General features: G+C 35.7%; 1 protein-coding gene across 4 annotated transcripts in view; it reads left to right on the top strand.

Annotated features, from left to right (window-relative positions):
- Positions 1-23,214, top strand: part of GKAP1 (G kinase anchoring protein 1) — an 86,221-nt gene extending 63,007 nt beyond the window's left edge. For 2 of the 4 annotated variants that reach the window (XM_030293772.1, XM_030293773.1), the window contains 5 exons: positions 10,165-10,266; positions 15,182-15,245; positions 19,512-19,582; positions 20,606-20,683; positions 22,878-23,211. In XM_030293772.1, the coding sequence (XP_030149632.1) occupies positions 10,165-10,266; positions 15,182-15,245; positions 19,512-19,582; positions 20,606-20,683; positions 22,878-22,925 (363 nt within the window). In that variant the 3' untranslated portion in view covers positions 22,926-23,211. Of the gene's footprint in view, positions 1-10,164; positions 10,267-15,181; positions 15,246-19,511; positions 19,583-20,605; positions 20,684-22,877 lie in introns of all 4 variants that reach the window. The other 2 variants (XM_030293775.1, XM_030293776.1) reach the window with 2 other exon arrangements.
- Positions 23,215-23,500: the final 286 nt, after the last annotated feature.

The raw sequence follows: 23,500 nt of genomic DNA, 5'->3' as shown, positions 1-23,500 counted from the left end.
ATGGTTTATAAATAACACTAACGTAATTCCACGATATCTATTTTCTTTTTTTCTTAATTTTTAATGTTTATTTTTGAGAGAGAGCGTGAATGGGGGAGGGGCAGAGAGAGAGGGAGACAGAACCTGAAGCAGACTCCAGGCTATGAGCTGTCCGCACAGAGCCTGATGTGGGGCTCGAACTCACGGATGGTGAGAACATGACCTGAGCTGAAGTCAGGCGCTTAACTGATGGAGCCACCCAGGCAGGCACCCCTCTATTTTCACCTTAGTAGCAGGAAATCCTTGTCTGCCCAGAAGCACTTGTGAATTTCTTCCTTTCTAGTGTTGAATTTTAATATATTCCTGTCTTGCCTTGACTGTCAAATCTTATGTATAGTCTGAGAAACTATGTTAACATTTATCATTAGCATATGTGTTTCTTTTTTCATTGACCATGATTTTCCCCTTTGTGGTCCGTATCTTATTTTTTTTAAGTCATTTCAGATCATTTTTGTGTAGAAAAAATTATATTAAGTGTATTTCAACAAATAAGTGTCTCAGAACCCTTTGTAGAACAAATTTGGGCATATATAAGTTCACTTAAATGATTAAGTAACATTAATGGTCTAGTAAAACTAAAGTGACAGTGCAGTAGAGTAGATCAACAGTCTTTGAAATCAAACAGACCTAATAACACAAACTATAGCTTCTGTAGCTTACCAGCTGTGTTACATTGAGATGAAATTACCTGCCTTTCGTGTACTGTTATTAGGAGTTATGATTAATTAACAGTTATGACTTAAAATGTTTATCAGACCAGGTTGTACACTGTACTTATTTAATATATAATTATTTTTGTACAAGGTAGAAAATGGTATGTCCAAAAAAGGATATATGCTGGTAAAGTGCCATACTAATTCGCAAGAATGGAGATCAGAGATGGCTTTCTTTTTTTTTTAATTTTTTTTTTCAACATTTATTTATTTTTGGGAGAGAGAGAGACAGAGCATGAACGGGGGAGGGGCAGAGAGAGAGGGAGACACAGAATCGGAAACAGGCTCCAGGCTCTGAGCCATCAGCCCAGAGCCCGACGCGGGGCTCGAACTCACGGACTGCGAAATCGTGACCTGGCTGAAGTCGGACGCTTAACCGACTGCGCCACCCAGGCGCCCCCAGAGATGGCTTTCTTAGGAGAAAATGGCTTTTGTATTGGAATGTAAAAGTAGAATTTGATTATGCACAGGTGAGGGAGAAGAAACTAGAAGGCCATGAGTAAAAATATGGAGGCAATGAAGTTAAACCAGTTCAATTAAAACAGAAGGACCATTGAGTATGGTATAAGCTTGATAAGGTGGGTTAGAAAGTATTGTGGAGGATTTAAAGGTCTGATTTCTGGTTTAGTCAATAGACAGTAAAGAATTTTTGAAAGTTTTGAGCAGAGAACAAAATATGTGATAATAATTTCACTACAGTGCCTAGGAAAAACTGAGTGAATTTGAAGACGAGTGTTAGGAATTAAGACAGTACTCAGTATTATTAAGGGTATAGAACAACAGTAACATACTGCTAGTGGTATAGTATAAATTGGTATAACCATTTTGGAAAACAATTTGGTATTAACTTTTTATTTATGTTAAAGATGCAACAATATTTGTTTCAACTTTATTGAGTTTTAATTGACATATAAAATTGTAAGATATTTAAGATGCACATCATGATGATTTGCTGTACCTAAACATTGTGGGAAGTTTCCTCCCATCTTGTTAATTAACACATTTATCACCTCACATTTCCTTTTTTTTCTTAGACTATTTAAGTTCTAGCCTCTTAAAAGGTCAATTATTCAGTATAGTGTTATCAACCATAATCACCATTTTGTACATTAGATCCTCCAATTTTAATTCATTTTATAGCTAAAAGTTTGGGCTGTTTCACCAGTCTCTCTCTAATTCCACTAACATTGAAGATGATGGGCAGACCACATTTTCTAGAAATTCTATCCTAAGATTAAACCCTGGGGACATGTTCAAGATGAATGTTCAAAAGTCAGTTGTTTGTAATAACCAAATGGATAGGAGAAATCAGTGGGCTACTGTTACACATAGCAACATGGATGAATATCAAAAACACAATGTTTAATGAGTAAAGCAAGTCACCAAATAGTTTGATGCCATTTATATATATTTCAAAAAATAGTAAATTTAATATATTGTTTGGAGATACAGATATATGCAGTAAAAGAGGTAGCAAAGGAAGAGAAAGACAATACAAAATTCATAATAGTGGATATTCTCAGGAGGGAAGGGAATGCCAAAGTAATGTTCAACTTCTTAATCTGCCTTCAGGTTATTTTCTTTTTACCTTACGTGTGTCATTATAGACTACTTCTGCATATGCAAAAATTTTCAAAATTAAAAAAATTAAGATTTTCTCATAGTATATCATTGAGTGTAACGGGGAAAAGAAAAAGATTGAGACCATTTAAAAAATACTTTTCTGGGGCGCCTGGGTGGCTCAGTCGGTTAAGTGGACGACTTCAGCTCAGGTCACGATCTCGCGGTCTGTGGGTTCGAGCCCCGCGTCGGGCTCTGGGCTGATGGCTCAGAGCCTGGAGCCTGCTTCCGATTCTGTGTCTCCCTCTCTCTCTGCCCCTCCCCCGTTCATGCTCTGTCTCTCTCTGTCTCAAAAATAAATAAAACGTTAAAAAAAAAATACTTTTCTCAGGGCGCCTGGGTGACTCAGTCTGTTAAGCGGCTGACTTTGGCTCAGGTCATGATCTCGCGGTCCATGAGTTCGAGCCCCACGTCGGGCTCTGTGCTGACAGCTCAGAGCCTGGAGCCTGTTTCAGATTCTGTGTCTCCCTCTCTCTGACCCTCCCCCTCTCTGTCTCAAAAATAAATAAACGTTAAAAAAAAATTTTTGTTTTAAATAAAAAATACTTTTCTCTCTTTACCTCCTTCCTCTCTCCATTGTGCTCCTTTCTCAGAAAAAGAAAACTCTTCTTTTTGCCAAGGTGAAAATCCTCTTTTATTATACATTAATATGCCAGGAATTTTCAAAGGTAGAAAATAAGTCAATCCTAATAAACCTCTGTTTTTTAAAAATTTTTAATGTTTTATTTGAGAGAGAGACAGAGACTGAGCGTGAGCAGAGGAGGGGCAGAGAGAGAGAGGGAGACACAATCCGAAGCAGGCTTCAGGCTCTAAGCTGTCAGCATAGAGTCTGATGCGGGGCTCAAGTCCACAAACCACGAGATCGTGACCTGAGCCGAAGTCGGATGCTTAACCTACTGAGCCACCCAGACGCCCCATCTTTTTAATTTATTTTATTGTATTTTTTTTAAGTAGGCTCCACGCCTGCATGGGGCTTGAACTCATGATCCTGAGATTAAGAGTCATGTGCTCTACTGACTGAGCCAGCCAGATGTCCCTAACCATTTTTTTTTTAAAGTTGATTTATTTATTTTGAAAGAGAGCATGAGCAGGTGAGGGAAAGGGAGAGAGAGAATTCCATGCAGGCTCCACACTGTCAGCGCAGAACCTGACATGGGGCTCGAACCCACAAACCTTGACATCATGACCTGAGCCAAAATCAAGGGTCAGGCACTTAACCAACTGAGCCATCCAGGCATCCCCTCCTAATTCAACCATCCTTAACACAACATGTCTCATTTTTGAATACTGCTTTTCTAGGAAAATACCACATGCATGAGTATTTAAAAATAATTATAACAATAGGGAATACAGTTTTGTAGCCCCTTTTGTAAACCATGCATTATATTGTCAAATCAAGACAGTATAATTCACTTGGTCATTCATTGCCCTATTATTGAATATTTAGATGGTTGAGAATTGGTCACTTGATATTCATTGAACATCTTCTTATGTTTAATTTTTTTGATGAATTATTTTCTTGCAATTTTTTTTAAAGATTTTATTTTAGGTAATGTCTACACCCAATGTGGAGCTCGAACACATAACCCCCAAATCAAGAGCTACACACTTCACCAACTGAGCCAGCTAGGCACCCCTCCTTGAAATAAATTCTTAAAAGTAGTAATTATAATTAAATCAAAGGATATAAACATCTGTGTTGCTCTTGATGTGTATCAACATTGTCTTCTAGTAGCAGGGTATGAGCTTACTAGATTGTCCATAACGTTACCAGCATTGGGTAGATCATCCACTCCTGGTCTTATGGACTTGAGGGCTCTGTTTTATTAATTGCCCTTGTGGTATATCTTGCTCTTTTGTTCAGTTGATACCCATACTCACTATGTCCAAACTCATGCCCATCATTTACTCTCCAAACCAAACATTTGGCTTGACTTCCATCATTCCTGTTTTTGGTTCTGTCATTTTATCCAGATATCTAGACTCTAAACTTCTTTTACTACTTTTCTGTTTTTCAGGGTTTGGGAGTTTTTAATCGTTGAAATATTTCTCAAATCTATCTTCTCTTCTATTTTCATGAATACTTTTCTAATTTAGGCCCTCATTATGTCTTACTGGTATTATTTCAGTAATTTTTGACAAGTCTTCCTGCCTCCTGCCTTCTAATGGTAGGTGTAATTCCTCTTATAAACTGCCACCAGATGGCTTTTTAAAAAGTGTGACTTCCGCCATGCCACACAAGCCCTTAAATGTCAATGTCTGTTGAATCAAGTACAATGTCCTTGACCTGATATGTAAAGTCCTCAGTCTGTGCTTTTCAAACTGAGAGTTCCAACTCATTTTACAGGTCCAGAAATCAATTTAGTAGATTTATAGATAGATAGTAGAAAAATATAGTAGATAATAGAAAAAAAGTGTCAAGAGTATATAAACCATCTACCTACTCGTATTTTATGAAATTTGTTCCAATGCATATATGTACACATACACAACATATACATACATACACTGACATGTATGTGCATTCTGGGTCATGATCTAAAACATTCCTTAATGTGGGTCACTGTCATATAAGTTGGAAAGCATTGTTCTGTGATATAGTTTCAACCTAATTAACTCCAACTATATTCTTTCCCAGATTTTCTCATAGCTAGAGCAGAGCATACCTGTCACAGAATGCTCAAGCCTCCCTAGCTTTGCTCAAGGTTCATGTCACATGCTATCTTCTCTGTGAAGCTTTCTCTCACTGCCCCACCCTACACGCGAAACATAGAAAATCTGGATGTGATCTTTCCTTCTTTTTCTTACTATACAGCATTTTGTTTTTCTTATGGCACATTTCACAGAGCACATTTTTATTATAACAGATTACAAATCCCTTGTAGACATGGACTTTATCTTCTACATCCTTGTATCTTCATTATAGTATAATATTTTCTACTTAGAAGATATTTTTTAAAGTTATTTCTTGAAATACAGGATTTTATAAAAATGAATGTACATTAAAACAGCATGATTTTCTCGGGGCGCCTGGGTGGCTCAGTCAGTTGAGGGTCAGACTTCGGCTCAGCTCATGATCTCGTGGTCTGTGAGTTCGAGCCCCACGTCGGGCTCTGTGCTGACAGCTCAAAGCCTGGAGTCTACTTCGGATTTTGTGTTTCCCTCGCTCTCTGCCTCTCCCCCGCTCATGCTCTGACTCTCTCTCTGTCAAAAATAAATAAAACATTAAAAAAAAAAACAGTATTTTTCTGTAAAGTGGAGAAATGATAATAGCAAAAATTAGTACTTGAGAGGTTAACATATATTAAACATTATTTAAAATGATTATTTCATTTAATTTGCACAGTTAACTAGAAGTTGGTACATGTTATCTCCAGTTTGTAGATTCAGTGGGAAAAAATGACCTTAATTTTATTCACCTGGAGAAAACTACTGATAATTTGTTGTGGTCCTGCTTTTCTAATGATATATACTTTTTTCCTCCAATAATGTGGAAACCGTTCTATGGACCACTTTTTAGCTAAATAAATATGGTGAGCATTTTGAGTTATTAAGTAATAATTCTTATACATTAAATAATTGAGTATTTTAAAACACTAAATTGCTTTCAGTTACCCACATTGAGAAAAATATATTTTTTTATTTAAAAAATTTTTTTGTTAATGTTTATTTATTTTTGAGACAGAGAGAGACAGAGCATGAGCAGGGAATATAAGAATTTATTGTAACATACTTACGGTATTTTAAAGAAGTGAGAAAAGGCTGAATTACAGAACAAATGTAGGTTATAGGATAAATGGCTAACTGGGGAAAAAATCAAGTTAAATAAATCCCTGCCATCCTGCACCACATACCAAAACAAATTTAAATGCAAAAAATCATCTTACAGTCACATAAGAGTATAAATTGGTTCTATTTATCTAATGACTAATGTGGCAACATTACTTACTCTACAGAAACTCTACACCTAACTGCTAGGTGCTGTGTGTACTGACTCTTGCTCTCTGGGACTTGTCCCAGAGGAGGCAGATATAACATCAGTGCAAGGTTTTAAGCCATGAAGAAAAGCAGCACAGTGCTATAAAGGGAATAATGTGGACTATTCCCTGGTGGATCAGGGAAGTGTTCTCTGAGGTAGTGACACTTAAGATGAACTTTGGAAAAAAAAAAAAAAAGAGATGAACTTTGAGAGATGGGAAGGAACTGGTTAAGCAAAAAGTAGAGGTAAGAGATTTCCAAGTAGAAAGAGCAGTATGTTTAAAGGCTCTGAGGCAGGAGAGAGCCTGAATTTGAAGGGGAAAGAGGCCAGTATGGTTGGAGTTTAGTGAGGGGGAAGATAGTAGAAGACAGAGGCCTAATCTTGGAGGGCCTTGTGAAGCAGTGAAAGATTTTGAGCAGGACTATCAGATTTATATTTATGTTACATTTATGTTTTTCAGGGATCACTTTGACTGCTGTGGAAAATGGATTAGAGTGGGTAGGAAAGGTATAAAGACCCTTTAATAACAACTGCAAACCCAAGTCAGAAAAGATTATGCCTGAGATTAGAAGTTTAGATAGATAGAAGTATATCATAGGAAAAACTATTTGGGAGCAGAATCTACAGTATTTATTGGGGGTTGAATGTGGCAGGTGAGGATGATAGGCTTCAAGATTCTAGTTTAAGGAATAAGGGGAGTGGATCCAAATTAGACATATATATATTAGGCCCAAGAACTGCACTTCTAGGAATTTACCTTCAATAGATAAGTGAGGTGGGGAGAATATCAGAGTGTTCACTGAAGACTTATTACAACAAAAAAACTGGACTTCAATTTATTATATATATATATGTTTATTTTTGAGAAGAGGAGGGCAGAGAGAGAGAGAGGGAGACACAGAATCTGAAGCAGGCTCCAGGCTCCAAGCTGTCAGCACAGAGCCTGATGTGGGGCTCAAACTCCCACACTGCAAGATCATGACCTGAGCTGAAGTCAGACACTTAACCAACTGAGCCAGCCAGGCAGCCCTATTATTTTTAAACGTTTATTTACTTTGAGAGGTGGAGGGGGAGATAGTGAGCAGGGAAGGGACAAATAGAAAGGGGGAGAGAGAATCCCAAGCAGGCTCTGTACTGACAGCAGACTCAAAGCCACAAACCATAAGATCATAACCTGACCTAAGCTGAAACCAGGAGCTGGATGCTTAACCTACTGAGCCACCCAGGCACCCCTGGACATCAATTTAAATGCCCAACAACAGGATACAGGCTAAACACGTGGTAAATTCACAAAACTGAAAACTCCAAAATCACTAAAAATGATATAGAACTATAAAACATTCACAGGGTCTTAATATTATGATACCATATGCAAAGAAGAAATTTGGAAGGATATACACTAAAAATGTAATAACTCTTAGGAGATTTATTCTTGTGAGATTATAGAAATTTCACTTTATCATTTAAAAATTTCTTTTTATTATGGTACCTGGGTGGCTCAGCTGGCTCAGGTCATGATCTCACAGTCTGTAAGTTCGAGCCCCGCATCAGGCTCTGTGCTGACAGTGTGAAGCCTGCTTGGGATTCTTTCTCCCTTTTTCTCTGCCCTTCTCCTGCTTTCTCTCTCTCTCTCAAAATAAATAAACATTTAAAAAAACTAAAATTTCCTTTTATCAAAATTGTTTTATATTGAGTATGGAATAATATGAATTACTATTCTAGTTTTGAAAAAATGAAAATCTAGATGAATATCTATCATCTTTGAGTAGGAAAGTACTTCTGAACATACCAAAGAGAAGAAACTGAAAGGAAAAGACTGATAGATTTAACTTGATGAAAAATTTCCACAAAAATACTATAACAAAATCAAAAGGTAAATGAGAAACTGGAAAAAACAGTCACAACCATATGACAGGCATATAACCAATAAACATGAGAAAGTACACAATTTCGCCAGTAAGCAAAGAAATGTTATCTCAAACTGGTACATTTAAAATATTTTTTTTTCTCAATGTGGGTAACCGAAAGCAATTTAGTGTTTTAAAATACTCAATTATTTAATGTATAAGAATTATTACTTAATAACTCAAAATGCTCACCATATTTATTTAGCTAAAAAGTGGTCCATAGAACGGTTTCCACATTATTGGAGGAAAAAAGTATATATCATTAGAAAAGCAGGACCACAACAAATTATCAGTAGTTTTCTCCAGGTGAATAAAATTGTCATTTTTTCCCACTGAATCTACAAACTGGAGATAACATGTACCAACTTCTAGTTAACTGTGCAAATTAAATGAAATAATCATTTTAGGGGCGACTGGGTGGCTCAGTCAGTTAAGTGCCCGACTTCGGCTCAGGTCACGATCTCACAGTTCGGGGGTTCGAGCCCCGTGTGGGGCTCTGTGCTGGCAGCTCAGAGCCTGGAGCCTGCTTCAGATTCTGTGTCTCCCTCTCTGTCCCTCCCCTACTCATGGTCTGTCTCTCTCTATCAGAAATAAATAAACATTAAAAAAACATTCTTATATCTTAAGTCTCTTTCTGGAATTTCTTTTCTAGCACAATGGCTCTGTCTACCTAGGTGCCCTGACCACACTACTTTAGTTATTTTTGCAGTATAGTGTACAATTATTCGGTAGACAAATTCCTCTTCATTGCATTAACGTTTTGTTTCTGTTCTGTATTCTCCTGGATGAAGTTTTGACTGGAATTTCAATTGAAATTTTATTGAACTACCTAAATAATATTTAGTCTTCTCATCTACAAACATACTTTGTTCCATGTCCTCTTTGGTATTTTATAATTTTCTTTATAGATCCTAAACATTTCTGAATTTTAATTTTAGAGGTATACTTTTTAAATGTTTATTTTGAGAGAGAGCATGTGCGTACATCAGCAGGGGGAGGGGCAGAGAGAGAGGGAGAGAGAGAATCCCAAGCAGGTCCATGCTCAGTGCGAGCCCAATGTGGGGCCATGACCTGAGCTGAAATCAGGAGTTGGATGCTTAACCGACTGAGCCACCCAGGTGCCTCTAGGGGTATTTTTTATAGCTACTGAAGAGGAATTGGTTTTTCTAGTTGTATTTTCTGCCTAGTAATTGCTGATATACAGAAAAGCTGTTAATTTTGGGGTTCTATTATTATTTGTTACTTATTATATTTTATAATCAAGTATAAAATATAAATTATAAAATAAGTATAAATTATAATACTTATAAAATACTTAAATTATAAGTACATTTTGAATTCTTTTGAGTTTTAAAGATAGACTAATAGCAACTTGTCACAGAGCACTTTTTTTTTAATGTTTTATTTATTTTTGAGAGAGAGAGACAGACAGAACATGAACAGGGAAGGGGACAGAGACAGAGAAGGAGACACAGAATCTGAAACAGTCTCCAGGCTCTGAGCTGTCAGCAGAGAGCTTTACATGGGGCTTTACATACTCAAGAACTGTGAGAGCATGACCTGAGCTGAAGCCAGATGCTCAAAACAACTGAGCCACCTAGGCGCCCCGTCACAGAGCACTTTTAATATGTTTATCCCAGTATAGAAATATTTCAAAGTTTGATATTCTGTTATGCTTGTAGTTTGAGATTAATCATAAATATCTTATTTGCTTTTACTGTAATAATTACAATTATAATTGAGTAGAAGTGGAAATGTAGTCAACGGTTTAGGGTTGCTTTAGAAAATGAATTAAAATTGGGAAAAATCAGGCTTTTTCCTCTTAAACGTTCACAAATATTGTAAATATTGTAAACCAGAAATGGTAGAACTATCTTAGTTCTAAAATAGTGTTTTTCTCTCTTAGGAAGTAGTTCTGAAAGATGGAAGAATTGAAAGACTAAAGTTGGAACTTGAAAGGAAAGATGCTGAAATCCAGAAGCTGAAAAATGTGATCACTCAATGGGAGGTTTGTATTTATTTACTGTTGTAAACTAAAATAATTCTCTTACATGGTACTTTTCTGTTTTTCTTATATGTAAATATGTGTAATATTTGATTAATAGAAATAACATTTCTACTGTTCAGGTTTTTAAACTCTCATTAATGATATAAAATCTGAATGACAGTGTAATTTTCTTCTCGTGTTACAATATATATAACATTAAATTTTCCATTTTAACCATTTTTAAGTATACAATTTATTGGCATTAATTATCTTCACAGTGCTATGTGAATAACCACTATCTACTTCCAGAACTTTTTCATCATCCCAAGCAAATTCTGTACCCATTAAATAACTCCTGTTCTTCTTTTGTTGCAGCTACTGGTTACCTGTAATTCCAATGAATTTGCTTTATTCTGGGTACTTCATATAAATGGAATTATATAATTTTTGTCTTTGTGTGTCTGGCTTATTTCACTTAGCATAATGTTTTCAAGTTTCATCCATGTTTTTTGCATTTATCAGAATTTCATTCCTTTTATGGCTGAATTGTCCATTGTATGTATATACTACATCTTGTTTATTCATCCGTTTGTGGACATTTGCATTGTTTCCACCATCTGACTATTGTGAACAATGCTGCCATGAACATTAGTGTACAAGTATTTGAGTCCCTGCTTTTAGTTTTTGGGTATATACCTAAAAGTAGAATTGTTGGATCACATGGTAATTATATGTTTAACTTTTGGAGAAACTGCCATATTGTTTTCCATAGCACCTGCAACATTTTACATTCCCATCACCAAAATACATGAAGGTTCCAATTTCTCTACATCCTTGTCAACATTTGTTATTTATACAGTTTATTTTAACCACAAACCTGCATATTATTCTTTGATTTGCTTCCTTAGGCTTTTTTTTTTTAATCTCTTATTCATCTCAAGTGTCATTGTTTTTTGACTAATATTTATTCATTCAACAGTTATCTGTTGAGTGCCTATAATGTGCCAGGTGCTTTTCTGGGCCCCACATATGCAATGGTGAAAAAAATGATAACTCAAGTTCGAGCTCTGATGGTTCTTACATTTCCCTTTCTCCTCTACTTATGCCTTTAGGAATCATCCCTGCTAAAACCTTTTTGGACTGCATCCACCCATCTCCCTTAGCTTTCTCCTTGTGGTTTATATTTTCCTTTTCCTTTTCTCCTCTGTGCCAGGCACAGAGAAGAAATACAAATATGAGCTACCAAGAAGCTCATAGTCTAATGAGGAAGATACACATGTAAATAGTTGTAGTACATTGTAGAATTTATAGAGATTTGACAGAGTGCTCCCAAATCACAGAAATAATACTGAATTAGTTGCTGCTATTGAAAATTGCTAAGCTTTTCACAGAAGAGATGGTGTTTCCAGGTAGAGACAGTACCTACAAAGGCATGGAAATGGTAAGAAATATATTGTTGCTGAAATTTAGAGAAATGGAAAGTTGTAAAAGGTTATATTGGAGATGTTATTTGGGGTCAGTATTTGAAGGCAATTGGATTTTATTTTATTTATTTATTTTATTACAGGAAGGTAAAACCACAGAGCAATATCAGCCATGAGCAAACATGCAGAAATTCTTAACAAGATCTTAGCAACTTGAGTCCAACAGATTTTTTTTTATTCATCAAATGAATTTATAACTGAAAATTAAAATTTAAAGTTACTATTGAAAGCAGTAAAATTTTAGTCGACCATGGCTAAACAAAAAATATATATAAGCCAAGAAATTTAAGTACCTTTTTGTTCTTTGATGTAATTCTTTTAATGGAACATTTCCCTTCTGGTGACAGCTTTTAACATTTAGTTTATATTTATTCACATCAATCTGGGCCCTAGGTAAAAAGAAATTGTCAGGTACTATATACATCTATATCTTATAAATATATTTAGGCCAAGTTTTTAGATAAGAATTGAAGTATATATTCATGTAGCACCGATCTAGTGGTTCTAACTGCAGTTCTTTTTTTTTTCCTGCTCATAATTTATGAAGCTTTGTTTTTTTAAATTTTATTTATTTAATTTTATATTTTTCATCATGGTGGGTGTACTCTTTAATCCCCATCACCTGTTTCCCCCATCCCCCACCCATCTCCCCTCTGGTAATCATCAATTTGTTCTCTGTAGTTAAGAGTTTGTTTCTTGGTTTGTCTCTCTTTTTTCCCCTTTGCTCATTTGTTTGTTTTTTTTAATTTCACTTATGAGTGAGATTATATGGTGTTTGATTGACTGACTTATTTCACTTAGCATTAAACTTTCTAGCTCCATCCCTGTTGTTGCAAATGGCAAGATTTCATTCTTTTTTATAGCTGAATAATATTCCATTATAGATAGATAGATAGATAGATAGATAGATAGATAGATAGATGCACACACACACTCACCACATCTTCTTTATCCATTCATCTATCAATGGACACTTAGGCTGCTTCCATAGTTTGGTTATTGTAAATAATGCAGCAATAAACATAGGGGTGCATGTATCCCTTTGAAGTAGTGTTTTTGTATTTTTTGGGTAAATCCCCACAAGTGCAATTCCTGGATTATAGGGTAGTTCTGTTTTTAATTTTTTGAGGAACCTCCATCTGTTTTCCAAGCTGCACCAGCTTGCATTCCCAACAACAGTGCAAGAGGGTTCTTTTTTCTCCACATCCTTACCAACACTTGTTTCTTGTTGTTAAGTTAGCCATTCTGACAGGTGTGAGGTGATCTGTCATTGTGGTTTTGCACTTTCCTGATGACTAGTGATGTTGAGCATCTTTTCACGTGTCTGTTAGCTATCTGTATGTCTTCTTTGGAGAAGTGTCTTCTGCCCATTTTTTAATTGGATTATTTGTTTTCGGGGATCTTGAGTTGTATCATTTCTTTATATGGACAGTAACCCTTTATCAGATATGTCATTTGCAGATGTCTTCTATTCTAATGGCTGCCTGAAGGCATTTGGATTTTAGTAAAGGTCTTTAGAAAGGGAAGTGGCATGAGAATTGTTTTGTGGGAGAATAATGCACATGGCTGAAGCCTTGAGTGAAGGTAGTCTGGTAAAACAATGAACAGGTATTGAGTGTGAGAGGAAGAGCACATTTTCAGCTGGTTTGGGCAGTGGGAACTAATACCCCATTTTGTATATGCTTAGTTTGAAATAGCTGTGTAGGCATAGATGTTCAGGATGTAGCTGAACACAGTTGACTCACAATGTATGTATCATTTAACTTAAGTGCTCTCTTTTTCACGAAATTAAAAATACTAATAAGGCACTATATGTTTCATTTGTGCTCTTACAAATTGCATGGCACATGTGTTATACATTTTGTTTTTATCAATACATTTGCTATTCAGGGTTATATGTACAAAACTATATATGCTATTTTTATGGGCAATATAAAGATTTTTCACGGGTAATTTTGCTCATTTGCGATTTTTGCTTTATGAGCTGACTTTAGACTCTAAGGCTGGAATAAGAGGTGTTTCTGTGTACACTGATCTATACCTTGGACAAAAGGCTTGAGCTGAGGTAGCCTTTAGCAAGATATTAACATTGATTAAAGCCTTGAGAGAATTTCTTACAGTTTCATATTCTTAGGGGATATATTTCTATATTCATAGTGATTATACTTATAGTTGACTTTGTATGGTTTTCCCCTTCATATTTCCATGTGTCCATCTGACTTACTGCCCTCATTCATTTCTAAGATTCTCAGAAGTTCTATTCCTTTTATATTTACTGTGGTATTTACTTCTGTTCAATGTACTGACTGCAGTTATTACTGAGTATCATTACTGGTTTGTTATCAGCAATTTACTGAATAGAGTATTTAGTAAAAACCATTTTTATCTTTATTGAACTTGATTTAAAATACATTAAATATGTTTTATAAGAAAGATTTTTGAATCGGTAACTTCTGTACTTACCTATGTACATGTTAAGAGAAGAAGTGACAAGTTTCTTATACTGATCTGCTTTCTTTCGCTGATCTCTTGTTTTTCCATACTGTATTAAATATAGTGTTATGTCTAATGTACTAATATGTTAAATATTTATAAATAATTAAGTCCATTTAAGATATGTTGAATAAGTGTAGTGGAGTGGGCAAATTCCCTGGAATAAAGATGTTAATGTGGGAACACAGTTCCTCTTGTTCATAAGTATATAATTGTGCCATAAATAATTAAGTCCATTTAAGATATGTTGAATAAGTGTAGTGGAGTGGGCAAATTCCCTGGAATAAAGATGTTAATGTGGGAACACAGTTCCTCTTGTTCATAAGTATATAATTGTGCCATTATGTAGTATGAGAAGAAGCTAAGTCATTTAGAAAAATAGAAAAAGAATTGGAAGGTATTTCAGTAAATTATTAATTCATACCATCCAAATTTACTTTAACAATATATAGTTAGTGAAATAGTAAGTGAGAAGACATAGTACTGCACTGTACAATTGAGTAACCACTATGTGAGTGTACCTAGGCACTTTTTCAGTAGTTTAGTAGCCACATTTTGGACAGTGGCAGGTATAGAACAGATACAGAAAGTTCTAGTATAGTACTGGACAGTCTTGGTCTAGAGCTGTGAATCATTTTTCTTTGTTTTTACCTAATTATTTTGAATTGTGTAAGGATTTTATTTAAGGAAAAAAAGAGAAAGACTCCAGGAAAATTTAGTCCCAAATTTTGTCCAGTTTTACCTCTCTCTTCTTGATTTTTCAATATCCTATAACATTAATTTCTGTTATTGTACCAGGGATTTAATTTAGGAGTAGACAGTTATGAATACATTTTCCTTTTTCAAAAGTAATTCTTGTCTTTCAGCAAGCCTAGAATTCATAACTTCATAATTCATAGTAAATCATTAATTACATTATTTACTTTTAAAAAATTAAATCTTTTTTCTTTGACTATTAGGCAAAGTATAAAGAAGTAAAGGCAAGAAATGCACAGTTATTGAAAATGCTTCAGGAAGGTGAAAGTAAGTGATTTGTGTGTTTTTAGAATTAAAAGTTAACCTTAAAAAATATTTGAAGATAATTTTTCAAGATCTATGATTTATTAACTCAACAAAATTAAAAATTTTCTCAGAGTGATACAAATTGAATTGTTTCTGATAATTTTATTATTACAAGTCACTCTTACAGCACCTTAGTATTATACAGGTTTATGACTATTTGGGTAAGAGAAAGCTTGAAATTTCCGTTCTTCTAAAGTACTGGACTACATTCAGCAGGAAAATAAGAATAGACCTTGCTTAAGATTCTCTTTTTAATTATTAGAGGAGAATGCTTATTATTTTGGGTTTTCCTTCTCCCCTTCTCCCCAACTCCTTATACTTTTTTTTTTTTTTTCAACGTTTATTTATTTTTGGGACAGAGAGAGACAGAGCATGAACGGGGGAGGGGCAGAGAGAGAGGGAGACACAGAATCGGAAACAGGCTCCAGGCTCTGAGCCATCAGCCCAGAGCCTGACGCGGGGCTCGAACTCCCGGACCGCGGAACTCCCGGACCGCGAGATCGTGACCTGGCCGAAGTCGGACGCTTAACCGACTGCGCCACCCAGGCGCCCCCCAACTCCTTATACTTTTGTTGCCACTCTAAACTTTGGCAGTAGTTCACCAGCAGGAAGCCAAGGAAATCACTCAAAAATGATTAGAAATAATCAGATTAGTAAAGTAGATGCTATGTGAAGCCCCTCCCCACATCAGTTGCACTCCTGATTATGTATACCTAATGATACTTACCTTGAAAGTTCTATGAAGATTTTCCACTCATAACAGAAAAGGAAGTGTGTGTTAAGTTTTTAAATTTTTTTTTAAGCTTTATTTATTTTTGAGAGAGGGGGGAGAGAGAGAGAGCACGCACACATGAGTGGGGGAGGAGCAGAGAGAGGGAGACACAGAATCTGAAGCAGGCTCCAGGCTCTGAGCTGTCAGCACAGAGCCTGACGTGGGGCTCGGACTCATGAACCATGAGATCATGAACTGAGCCACCCAGGCGCCCCTGTGTGTTAAGTTTTTAATATGAAGCTTATGCAAAAGAAATTATAAATAATAAAAGACATATAGAAAGATATGAATAAGAGAAAATCTTCTGAACAGACAAAATTAAGGCCAATAAACAGTTTTCCCTGTTAATAAGTGTCAGTGATAAACCAAATAGATCTCTTATGAGTACTGTATAGTGTTCAAGAAATGGTGAAACTCACCTTGAAGAATAAACAAGATAACAGAAATTGAATATCCTGGGAATATAATTGTCTAGTCAAAATTTAAACTATGTTAAAAAACAGTTATCAAAACAGTATGAGTAAAAACCAGAAATTATGTTCAATTGAACAGAATATATAGTGTTGAAATAGATTCAAGCTTACTGTTTTATAACTTTATTATTTTTTGTAATATAATTTATACAGCTTAACTATGATGAAATGGAAGTTAAAGAATAATGGGGAAAGGTATTATTTGCACAATTAGATACCAACATTCTGAAATCACTTTAGATCTGTGCATGTTACTGAGTTCTGTGCAGATCATTTAATAAAATTATGAAAATAAAGTAATTGTTTATAAGCTGTATTTTTTTTATTAAAAAATTTTGTTAATGTTTATTCATTTGTGAGAGAGAGAGCATGAGCAGGGAAGGGACAGAGAGAGAGGGAGACACAGAATCCAAAGCAGGCTCCAGGCTCTGAGTTGTCAGGACAGAGCCTGACGCGGGGCTCAAACCTACAAACCATGAGATTGTGACCTGAGCTGAAGTCCGACACTCAACCAACTGAGCCATCCAGGCACTCCTCTGAGCTGTATTTCTAATTAAAGAAATTAAGGGTATCATTGGACGTTGGATGCATGATTTTTAAATATGTAAAAAACAAAGTAATATTTCTATTTAGAGAAACATTTATGAAAAGTAAGAAAGTTAAATGATAAAAGCTTTCTCTCATTTAAAATGGCTACCAGTAAATGACTTCAGTGTCCATGCTATACTATAAAAAAATCCAAATGAGGTCACCTGGCTGGCTCCGTCAGGAGAGCATGCAACTCTTGAACCCAAGGTCATGAGTTTGAACCCCACATTGGATGTAGAGATTATGTTTTTAATTTTTTAAAATTTATTTATTTCGAGAGAGGCAGAGAGCAGGGAGGGGCAGAGAGAGAGATCCCAAGCAGGCTCCACACTGTCAGCTCAGAGCCCATGGGGGGGCTTGAACTCACAAACCACATGATCATGACCTGAGCCCAAACCAAGAGTCAGAGGCTTAACTGAGTGAGCCACCCAGGTGCCTGAGATTACTTTTTTAAAAATCCAAATAGAAGAATTTTATATAGAACCATTACATGAAAAATAGAGTACATTAGAGCATACATACTCTAGCATTTATAATGTAAATGTAGGAGCGCCTGGGTGGCTCAGTCGGTTGAGCTTCTGATTTCTACTCATATCGTGATCTCAGGGTTCATGAGTTCGAGCCCTGCCTCGGGCTCTGTGCTGACAGCTCAGAGCCTGGAGCCTGCTTCAGATTCTGTGTCTCCCTCTCTCTCTACCCCTCCCCCACTCATGCTCCGTCTCTCTCTGTCTCAGAAATAAACAAACATTAAAAAAAAATGTATAATGTGAATGTAAATACAGTCAGTTCTATTATAATGCATCATATGTTCCTAACAATCACCAATTTCTGCCTAAGTACACAATTAAAACCACAAGGATTATGGGGGAATGGGATTAGGAGTGCACAACAGTCAAAAAACTTCATCAGAGACGTGTTAAAAAAAAAAGATAGGAATCTAATTAAAACAGTAACACAGTTTTATACATGTTAAAATGGTTAAACACAAATAGTATAATAAGTATGGCACTTTACCTGAAAGACCTGAAATTTGCTTGAGAAAATAGGTTTCAGAAGGTCTGCAGGTTGTGTTTACTGTGAAGCAGTGGAAGGATGGAAAGTTGGTATAGTTCTGAACACTCAGGGAATGGAGATAGCTGAGAGATATTTGAGGTGTGTGCATGGGTGCAGTTTTCTGTGTTCGTGTAATAATGCTCAAGCAAATGTAAAGTTCGCATTATGTTCAAGTTGTTCCCCAATACAGTAATCTCAGTGAAACAAATTTGTGTTTTCAAAACAAGCATATTATTATAAAACTGACTATAATTGAAATATTACATAATTATTAAAAATTATTAGTTCTCAGTGAGTGTGTGTAGTTCTGGGGATTGGGGAGTAGAAAACATAATACATAAAAATTCCCAGGTTGAAGAGCACCTGGGCTGGCTCAGACAGAAGAGCGTGCAACTCTTAATCTCAAGGTCATGGGTTTGAGCCCCACGTTGGGTGTAGAGATTGCTTAAATTAAAAAAAAATTACCAAGTTGAATCTTGAGAGCCTATGGTTTGTTTCTTGATGCAGTGTCTCACCTTCATTAAACTATAAAAAATACATTTTAATTACAGTGTTATATTATATTGGTAGAGCTGTGGTGATATCAGTACTCATGTAGTTGATCTTTTCCTCCTTCACTAAATTTATTACAGTCTTACCTGTTCGGTTTCTCCTAGCTTGTTTTCAGAGTTCAGGAGTTCGTTTTTCATGCATTGGCCATTACCATGGGTTAAGGAGTTGTTAGCCATGTGGGGATTTTTAAGGCTTAGGAAACCTTGGCACCAAAATGTAGAGCTCGTGCTTCCCCAAAGAGGGAAAACCTCTCGACAAAGGAATAGTTCTAAAAGTCCACAGGCTTATGTAATCAGTTATGATCATATGAGCTACATTTATTTGACTGTGCTGTATTGATATGAACAGTCAGATAAAAATCATTTTTGTGGGCCTTACAGTACTGCTCGCCCTGATAATTTGACAAAACAAAACAAACAAAAACATTCTACGTTGTTTTTAAAATCTTGCTTTAAGACTAGTCAAAGTATTTGTTTTATCCCTTTGAGAAATTGTTTATGCCCTTGTTCTCTGTAGTATAGTTGGAAAAAATTAATCTTTCAAGATACCTTTACAATTAATATTTTAACACCACAGAAAATGTAAAATTTCCAAGAAAAACTGCTATAGTAATAATAATGATTAGAATTTACCAGTGAAAAATAAGAGCTATATAGAACTAAGGAATACATTGATTCAGTACAAGGACAAATCTTTGCCCAATTGCACTGCTGTCTTGGTTCACTAAAGTATTATTCAAGTGTTTGAGTGACTGAAAACATTACACTGCTGTTTTTCCTTTCTTGTCAGTGAAAGATAAAGCAGAAATACTGCTGCAAGTTGATGAATCACAAAGTATCAAGAATGAGCTAACTATACAGGTAAGAAAAACTATGGAATATACAGGACTGGTTTCCTTAAGCTATTACACTTTAGTCCTAAATTATGAAACTTGATTAAACAAAAATACAGCCCATCAACACTGCAGTAAAGTGATATAAATTACACTTAGGGGCGCCTGGGTGGCTCAGTCGGTTAAGCGTCCGACTTCAGCTCGGGTCATGATCTCGCGGTTCGTGAGTTCAAGCCCCGCGTCGGGCTCTGTGCTGACAGCTCAGAGCCTGGAGCCTGTTTCCGATTCTGTGTCTCCCTCTCTCTCTATGACCCTCCCCCATTCATACTCTGTCTCTCTCTGTCTCAAAAATAAATAAACGTTAAAAAAATTTTTTTTTTAATAAAAAAAAAATAAATTACACTTTTTTATTATTATGTAATAGCAGATGGATGAAGATTCTGTTTTCCATGCTGAGAAAGTTAGGTGTGTCCTGAAGAGTAAGGGAGGATAAGGTTGTATTTCAGTTGATGCCAACTCTAAATATAGAGATGAAAAGGGCAGGTAGAACTTACCCAGTCATGAACCGTGACTTTCTTCCTTTCCCATCCTTACTTTGTCATTTTCTCTTGGAATATTGAGCTTCTCCTGTCTACTTTTAAATTTTTTTTTTTCAACGTTTTATTTATTTTTGGGACAGAGAGAGACAGAGCATGAACGGGGGAGGAGCAGAGAGAGAGGGAGACACAGAATCGGAAACAGGCTCCAGGCTCTGAGCCATCAGCCCAGAGCCTGACGCGGGGCTCGAACTCCCGGACCGCGAGATCGTGACCTGGCTGAAGTCGGACGCTTAACCGACTGCGCCACCCAGGCGCCCCTCCTGTCTACTTTTAATAGACAACTGAGTAAAATGCCTAATTGAAATTGTGTGTGTGCTCAGTGGTGGGAAGGTGGTTCTCCTGTGATCCCTAGTCATCTAGTAGTCAAATTCATCCCCAGGAGTAAGTGTTAAGAATTAAGAGTATTTGCCTGAAGACACGAAGTCTTTTTTAAATTGAATGTTTGGTTTTAGGTGACTTCACTTCATGCTGCATTAGAACAAGAAAGATCGAAAGTGAAAGTATTACAAGCAGAACTAGCCAAATACCAGGTATGCGTTTCTAATTTCGAAAGTGTTCTCATCACAAATAATACACTTAGGATAGATACTGTGTGAGAATAAAGTACTATTTTATTCAGTCTAAAATCTATTCGCCAAACATATTAATAATGTTATTATTGGACATATCATTTACACTTTAGAAAATGTTAGGGTCATTCTAGATATTGGTATTTACAGTACTAACTAAATTCAGAAAAATCCTTGGTATGTGATGTGGCATATGTGCCAGTGAATCATATCGAGGGAAGGTACATAATGACATTTATCCTATTATATAAATTTGATCACATGGGTACAGCAGTTTCTCCTAGATATCTTTATTGTAAAGATATCTTTTCCCTTTATAGTTAATAAATATGTGAAGTGATACTTGGAGATTGTGTGAATATCCTTTTCTTTTTACTAAATGGTTTTAGCATCCATTGATGGTGATTTTTCTAATTCTGTTATTTCTTCTGCATTTACACCTGGCATTCAGCATTTTTTTCTGGACAAAGCAGTAAAAAAATCAGTTATTTGTTTCAGTATATGTGTATATGTATGTGTGTGTGTATACACACACACACACATACATAAAGCATTTTATGTATGTGTGTCTAAGTCATGATATAAAATGTGTTAATTAATGTGGGGAGTCATAGTCAAAAAGGTTTGAAAGCCACCACTGTTGGCCTGGAGAACATAGAAGTTGTAACAGCCCCAGGTTTGACATCTCATCATTCCCGGAAGAATTCCCTTTGCCTGGGAGACTTTGAAAAAGTCATATCATTGATCCATTGATCATTTTGTGTGTGGGTTTTTTTTTAATCTTGTGGAAAAGCAAGGTAAGAGTTTTAAGCTACGTGACATTGGTACCTATGCATAGTGGGTATCTACTTTGAGGAAAGCTTTTAGTAAGTGTATTTGTATTTTCCTGCTACAGGAAATAAATTTTATTTTTAATACATCGCATTACACATCTCAGGTCCCACATAACCTCTTCATACGTTTTTTTTTCTCTGGACAAATCTGTGCATAACTTTTATTTGGTCAGGAATGAATCATGACATTCTCATACTTGATTTTTTTATTTAAAAGATTGATGAAGAAATGTTTTTGACCACTAGGAGGGAAGTTATAGGCAGAACAAGGATGAAAGCAACAGAGAATAGCTGCCAACACTAGTAAATGGGTCTGGATTCCATGGGTCTCTGACCACTTTAACCACAGCCAAGTACTGGTTCCTAAACCTGGCTGACCATCAGAATCACTTGGGAACTTTTTGAATTACAGATTGTTGAGCCCATTTCTAGTAATCATAAATAAACGGATCTGGGACAAAGTCTAGACTTCAGAGTTTTTAAAATATCACCACTTAGGTGATTCTGTTGATCAACTAAATTTAGGCATCATTGCCATAATTTATAAAAATGGAGAAGAAAACTGTAAAATTATTGTAAGGAACCATTATTTTGTGGTTGAAATGAGGGATAGAATAGTTCAGGATGATTTTAATTTTCCTCTTTGCACCTTTGTACTTTCTGTATTTTTACAATGAGTATTTGCTTTTTAAATCAGTCAGGCAGAAAATGATACGTTGAAAATAATGAATGTAAAATACTTCTTATATTTTAAGCTCCTACCTCTTTGCTTGGCTCAAATCAAACACCATAGACAGAGTTTCATTTGGAGCAAATTAAATACAGATTCATGTATATCACTGAGCAATATGAAAAGTATAGTCTTCTTTTCAACCTGATGATGAACAAAATCAGATTTCTGATACTAATATGAACAAGACTAACTTGAATTAAAAATTGAATTATCCGAGAAGGTAATAACTGAATTACCAGATTTGCAGATCATATGGAGCAAATTATTTATTTTAGAAGTGATCAAAAATTGCACTTTTAAAAAAACCTGGGACAGTCCAAATGAGGTCTAAAAAATATTGGTAGTCTTACTAAGTCTAAACTAGTTCAAGTAGAAGTAACTACTTCATACAACCCGCTTTAACCATTTGCAAAAAAATAACCTTATAAAAATAATTTAGTGGTCTGCACATTCAGATTTGCAACAAACTAAAAAAAAAAAAAATGTTTCCTTCTCATACTCAAAAATGCCTTTGGTCTCATTTATTCTTAAAATGAAAATGCCCCCAAAATGGTACTTCCTAAATAATTTGCCCTATTTTTCTTTACAGGGTGGCAGAAAAGGGAAAAGAAACTCTGAATCCGACCAGTGTAGGTGATTGCATTAGCCTTTGAGGTCAACACAAAAATTAACACTTTCAGGGTTTTGCAAAAATGTATATATTTAATGCTGTGCAACTGCTAAACTATGCAGTTTTTGTTGAAGAAACTTAAAGTGATTAGCTCACTAACAGTCTATAATTTTATGTCCTTTTGGCTTAAAGTGAAAAGAAGAAAAATAGAATTCCAGCAGAATTCACTGATTATTGTTTACTATCCATACTTCTTATCACTTTAGTTTTTCATCAGTCAATAAAATTTACTCTTCCACTAATATGTTTGAGTTTTTAAATTTCAGAAATGGTGTGAAAGTAGTATTAATTGGATTGTTGAAGTTCAATGACCATTTACTCAGCACTTTGCGCATGCTAAACTCTACAGGACATACAAAATGAGTGAAAAGTGGTGGATACCCTCCAGTGGGCATCGAAGCTGGGGACGACAGAAAAATACGTATGCATTAGAGTGACTAGAACGTTGATAGCACATTGTTTGGAAATTGAGAACACTTGCATGAGCTACTTTCTGCAGGGTGGATCTCTATTCTGTAAATTTGCCGGGAGGCATTCCAGGC

This window comes from Lynx canadensis, chromosome D4 (genome assembly GCF_007474595.2).
Source record: "Lynx canadensis isolate LIC74 chromosome D4, mLynCan4.pri.v2, whole genome shotgun sequence".
Taxonomy (NCBI): Eukaryota; Metazoa; Chordata; class Mammalia; order Carnivora; family Felidae; genus Lynx; species Lynx canadensis.
The sequence above is the reverse complement of the archived record's forward strand: the minus strand, read 5'-3'. Positions and strand labels throughout refer to the sequence as shown.